Source organism: Pyxicephalus adspersus, chromosome Z, assembly GCF_032062135.1.
Source record: "Pyxicephalus adspersus chromosome Z, UCB_Pads_2.0, whole genome shotgun sequence".
Taxonomy (NCBI): domain Eukaryota; kingdom Metazoa; phylum Chordata; class Amphibia; order Anura; family Pyxicephalidae; genus Pyxicephalus; species Pyxicephalus adspersus.
Genome location: NC_092871.1, coordinates 83088544 through 83094543, shown reverse-complemented (window position 1 = coordinate 83094543; position 6000 = coordinate 83088544). Strand labels below are relative to the sequence as shown.

The following is a 6000-nucleotide window of genomic DNA, read 5'->3' as shown; positions in this document are numbered from 1 at the left end:
ACCCCGAACTGGCATTGAGCTATTGCGTTGGTAGAACAACATCCCTCCATTTTTACTATTTCTAACAATGCTCAGCACTAGACAGCTGCTGCCCATAGCTTTGACTGCTTGGAGGAAATTCCAAATCATCTTTTATACAGAACTATATCCAATGGAAACTTTCACAGCATAACAAGTTTAATTTTTATCTACGAAAGGAGTGAAAGCAGGGTAAATATAGGACAAAACATTTTATTCTGTTATTAGCTTAATATCATACATCCTTCATAAATGTATTTATCAATTTTACAGTTTCGTACTTCATTTAAAAGGTATAACTTGTGCAGCCTACATCTTTCCTACGGCAGAAGGCCGGCTACCTCCGTTGCCAGACAAGACTTTTCTATACATGGCTGTGTCTTCTGGCAGTAAAAGTTTTATTTTTTTTATTTAAATCTGTAAATGAGGTAACATTTCACAGTACAATTTCTTCAAGTTTTAAATAACTAAATTTTCTTTTTTCAGTTTTTTTCTGTTAAAATAAAAAAAGTAGGAAAAAAGGGTCTTTACAAAGGAAATCCCACAAGTCGAAGAAAATAAGTTCCATTTCTGACATTCCGAATGGTCCTGCCCGATGCGTCTGTTAAAAAAAGGAGTAGTGGGGAACTGGATATGCTGGAAATTTCATAACTGGTAAGAGAACCATCCTCTTAGGGATACCTAAAAAAGACAAGACACGCAAGTGAGTGTGGTTTGTGTAATACAGACACAGATATCTGATGAAACTGTACAAATATAAAATGCTCATCTCCTCAATGGCTAATAGCACCTGTATAGTATAACCAGTCATTGACATTGGGCATGCTACACACACCAAACAAAACTTAAATGAAGTCAATGGGGGGAGTGTAGTATGGCCTGTCCTACTTCATTGCCAGCAGCTACAAAGTAACATTGTCGCTTTTGTATCCACTATGTTACATCCATCAGCAGATCATAGATGTGAGCTTTGATCTGCATGTCAGAAGCAACCTAAAACAACCTAACAAAAAACAAACTTTTGATAATGTGTTTCAATTTAATAGCTTATTTTGGACTGGAACATTTCTCTCCTCTGGATGATTTATCATCGCCCCTTGCTGCTTTGCTATGGACACAATAAAAATAAAAAAGGCAATGTCTCCAAAAAAAAAAAAAAAACAGCAATGCCCTCTAAGTCACCAAAACAAGTGTCCCCTTTAAAAGATTTGCTTTGCCCTCGAAATGACATTAGCCCAATCTACCATCGGCTATCTACATAGTTACGCAGGTTGAAAAAAAGATATCAAAAAGTCCATGAAGTTCAACCACCAGGGAAATAAACATATCCCAGTTATAAAACCATATGGACATAGTTGATTCAGAGGAAGGCAAAAAAACTCCCTGGGTCAATTTGCTCTAACAGAAGAAAGAATTCCGTCCTGATCCCATGAGGCAATCAGATTTTCCTTGGATCAAAAGTCTCTGGTATTTTTATTTTAAAGCTTTAATACCCAGTTATATTCTGTGCTTTTAAAAATCATTCAGCTTTTCCTATAGTAGTTGCTGAAACAACTTCCAGAGGGAGCTGGACTGCATATTCCAGATGTGGTCTGACCAATGTACAGGGGCAGGATAATGTCTCCATCTCTGCAGTCTATTCCTTTTTTATTACAAGAAAATACTTTACTAGCTTTAGACAGCTTGTCATTGCATGCTAATAATAAGTCTATGATCTACCAGAACCCCCACTTAGGTGGGCCCTTGCTTAGATGTAAGCTAACCGGGCCCATACAACTCCAACACCCAACATCATTAATACCAGGAACAGTTTGCCAGTTTTGTGTGACCCTCCTCCTGTTCTGAATGAGATAAATAATCTAGATGCATGACCTCATGGGATATTAAATTTCAGTACTTTGTGCAACCAATTTTTGTATTCTAGTATGAAATCTGCTTTTGTATACGTACCGTAAGCAGGTGTTGCAGCACTGTATCCATATGGGGCTGCATATCCTGGAAATAAAACAGAAAATTTTGATTATATGTCTAGAATTCTTTTTATATCCTTGCTACGTGTGGACTGTGAAAGACACCCTTCCAGCTCTCCCAACTTTGCTCACTGAATTTATTTCAGGTTCCTCCACCATTACAACAATCTAACAGAAAATCGAGAAACCTTATCAGGGAAGACTATCCTTTATCCAGGTCATGGTAGATCTTAGTAGTGGTTGTCACATTCAGCTGGACATTTTTATAATAAGGAAGACTTTTGGCAACTGATGCAAGCAGTGTCTTAGGTTTTGAGTCGCACAACATACCTCAGCGGGGCATACCGCTATGTATTCTGGGGCGTGCATGTTCCTGGCACTTTTAAGAGCTGAAGAAGCTGCTCCAACTAATGGTAGTATCATAGAATGTACATAATACACCAGCCCTTTACAAGTAAGATACCCAGGGTTAGGTTTGTTGATGACCATTACACAAGATCACTGATCAGCCAAGATTAAAAATACCTGATTAATATTATGTAGGGCTCCCTCATCGCACCAAAATAACTTTGACTTGGCATGGGCGTTTTTTAATATTTTGCGCTACAGTAGCTCTTCCATGATATCAGACCAAATGGACTAGACCTACCTTCCTCCTACATACATCAATGAGCTTTGATAACCCATGGACCAGTTCGTATCAGGAACCCCACATGGGATCTACTGTTTTGGAGAGACTCTGACCTATAGCCTTTGCAATTTAGCCTGTTGCAAAGTCTGTCAAGTCCACACATGTGTCCATTTTTCCTGCTTTCAACCTTCAAGAACTGACTACTAACAATCCTCATCCTGGTCACTGGCCATTGTAACCAGGTCAATGATATCACTTAACTGGTCAAGGGGTTTGATGTTTTGACTGATCAGTGTATGTTGTGTTTGTGTGTAATTTAAACATATTTTTTATTTTTTTTAACGCCTTTTATACTAAAAAAAAACATGTTTAAAAAATGTACATGATATTTAAATAACAGATCTGTAAAACAAGGGGTTAAATATGCTGGAACCAAAGTGATTAATACCATGAAAAGTGAACCCCTGACTTCCATACCTGGGGTAATATATCCAGGGGCAGCAGCAGCAGCTCCCACGAATGCTCCTCTGGCCAGTGCCACTCGTCCTCTTCCTCGAGCCGCCTGCACAGCTGCCGATACCGCTGTACTGACCACTCCTTTAGCCTACACAGGGAAACCGAAAGAATGTCAAATTAAAGGTGTAAAAATGTTACAACAATTTAACAACAGAGTGATATGTTTCAACTTCTAAGAACATATAACAGGCAAAGTGGTTTTAGATCTTTAAAAATCCATTATTCCAGGGTGAAAATATACAGCTGTATGTAAATTTTACTTCCCGAAACCTGGATTTCCAGGATTTGTACAGAAAACTCTCATACGGCTAAAAGGGGATGAGCTTAGCAGCTTCCTGTTCTGTCTGGGAAGAAACGATAACAAAACAGAAGAGGACGCGTCCATGGCTGTGGTATGCAAGGTACCACGTAAATCAAGCCGAGGGCTTTCCAATGGTAATAAACCCTGTAACGGTGCAAATATCCAATAAAACCACTCCAGGAATGAGTACAGGTGGTTCAGACTGATTTACACATCTGATGACTTTTTCATCTTGATCGGTGTATTTATACGCTGATGAATCCTGGCAATATTATAATTCATTCTATTTGTAAAATATAGTTCAGCTTTAAAGAATATAAGAGTCTACTAAACATTAGGTGTCCCTTAATGAAATCATTACCAGTCTTTGCACAATATGTGAACATTTCCCCTTGTTTTTCCCCCATTACAGAAAAGTAATATCATGTCCATTGCCACAGAACCAGCAGCATACCAGTGATTTTACATGGTCTGTAAGGATGGCAACTTTGACCACCACAGTAAGTGGACTTACCAAAGTAAGGAACATTCCAACCACCAATCCGAGGAACGTTCTTTTCAATCATGGAAGGGACGTTCATCCCCACTGATGGCCCACCTAAGGAGTTTTCTTCCCCAGTGACCCCCAACGTGAGGGGAATTCTTCCTCCATTGACCACCAACGTGAGGGTAATTCTTCCCCAGTGACCCCCAAAAAGAGGGGCATTCGTCCCCAGTGACTCCCAATGTGAGGAGAATTCTTCCTCCATGGACCACCAACGAGAGGGGCATTCTTCCCCAGTGACCCAGTGACTCCCAATGTGAGGAGAATTCTTCCTCCATGGACCACCAACGAGAGGGGCATTCTTCCCCAGTGACTCCCAATGTGAGGAGAATTCTTACTCCATGGACCACCAACGAGAGGGGCATTCTTCCCCAGTGAACCCCAACAAGAGGGGCATTCTTCCCCAGTGAACCCCAACAAGAGGGGCATTCTTCCCCAGTGAACCCCAACAAGAGGGGCATTCTTCCCCAGTGACCCCCAACAAGAGGGGCATTCTTCCCCAGTGACCCCCAACAAGAGGGGCATTCTTCCCCAGTGACCCCCAACGTGAGGGGCATTCTTCCCCAGTGACCCCCAACGTGAGGGGCATTCTTCCCCAGTGACCCCCAACGTGAGGGGCATTCTCCCCCAGTGATCACCAACGTGAAGGACATTCTTCCCCAGTGATCACCAACGTGAGGGGCATTCTTCCCCAGTGATCACCAACATTCTTCCCCAGTGATCACCAACGTGAGGGGCATTCTCTTCCCCAGTGATCACCAACGTCACGTCACGGGCATTCTTCCCCAGTGATCACCAACGTCACGTCACGGGCATTATTCCCCAGTGACCACCAACGTGAGGGGGCATTCTTCCCACTTACCCTGATTAAAATTATTAAGACTTCCCCGAGTCCTACTGGGGTGTAAAAAAAAAAAAAAAAAGTTGAGAAGCTTCTCTACATATAACAGGTTATTACCAAACCTTTCTGCTGATAATAATTATGTCACCTCACTGATCTATTGTTACCCTTTGAGGTTGCACTAAAATAACAAGTTTGTATGTAAATGCCCAAAAAAAAAAATCAATCTCTCTCTCTGGATATATTTCTTTTGGAACACTTTTACAATTTTCATTCATGCTCCCTCCCCCATTTGCACCCCTTTGCTTTGTCTGCCTCACCTCTCATATTCTATTTGATCAGCTAAACCCTGACACATTCTAGTACCTCCATCCTGTCTCTCCCCCAGTATAATAGAAGATTCGAAAACAATAGCAGTCCAGCAGGTGGAAAGCATAAATCTTTCATAGTTTGTAAGGCTCTGCACAGTTTAAAATATGAAGACTGGATATTCTGATTCTCGCCCAGCAATGACGTGTTCTTTCTAAGGTAAATCAATAAAATCCCATCAATGTGGTTTGATAAAGTGGATGTCAAGCCAAAAACATTTTCTGGTTTTGGATAGAGTGGTGCCCTGCTCACAAGAATTTCTGCAGACAGAAAGTGAGGGAAAATCTGCAATAGGAATCATGAGGATTTTAGCCCGATTTCATCTTAAGTTGAAACATGTGGGCATCCATGCCGATCCATACCGACTTTTACTTGAAAAAAAACAGGAAAAAACTGCACTGACATTCATGGTGCAGTATTTTGATATACTTATTCGAAAGAGAAAAAAAAATATTGTATGGTCACCTTTATGTGATTTTTCCTTCCTTTTGAGTTGGTTATGATGGGCCCACTTGCTCTTAAATGATATTTTATGCAATATTGCTAGCCACCAGTAGATGGCGCTGTGTCTTCATTTGAAATGTTACAAACTGTCTGAGACAGCAAGACGCTTTACATGGGGACGCAGTGCCTTCTACTGGTGTGATCCAAGTATAAACTGGGATTCAGGCATTTTAATGTTAAAAAAAAATACTGGTTTATATTTAAGTATATAGGGTTAATACAAATTTACACCAAACAGTATGTAAAAACAATGAATGATTTAGTAGCTAATAGTGCATTGTATCTGGCACCCCCACTGGGCCATCT

The 6000-nt window shown here is 40.7% G+C and overlaps 1 protein-coding gene across 5 annotated transcripts in view; it reads right to left on the bottom strand.

The window, feature by feature from the left end:
• Window positions 1-215: 215 nt before the first annotated feature.
• The window catches only part of STRBP (spermatid perinuclear RNA binding protein), a 108882-nt gene continuing 103097 nt past the window's right edge, over window positions 216-6000 (bottom strand). For all 5 annotated transcript variants that reach the window (XM_072431253.1, XM_072431254.1, XM_072431250.1 and 2 more), the window contains 3 exons: window positions 3097-3223; window positions 1969-2013; window positions 216-699 (listed from right to left, as the gene is read on the bottom strand). In XM_072431253.1, coding sequence (XP_072287354.1) covers window positions 623-699; window positions 1969-2013; window positions 3097-3223 — 249 coding nt within the window. In that variant the 3' untranslated portion in view covers window positions 216-622. The remainder of the gene's footprint in view (window positions 700-1968; window positions 2014-3096; window positions 3224-6000) is intronic.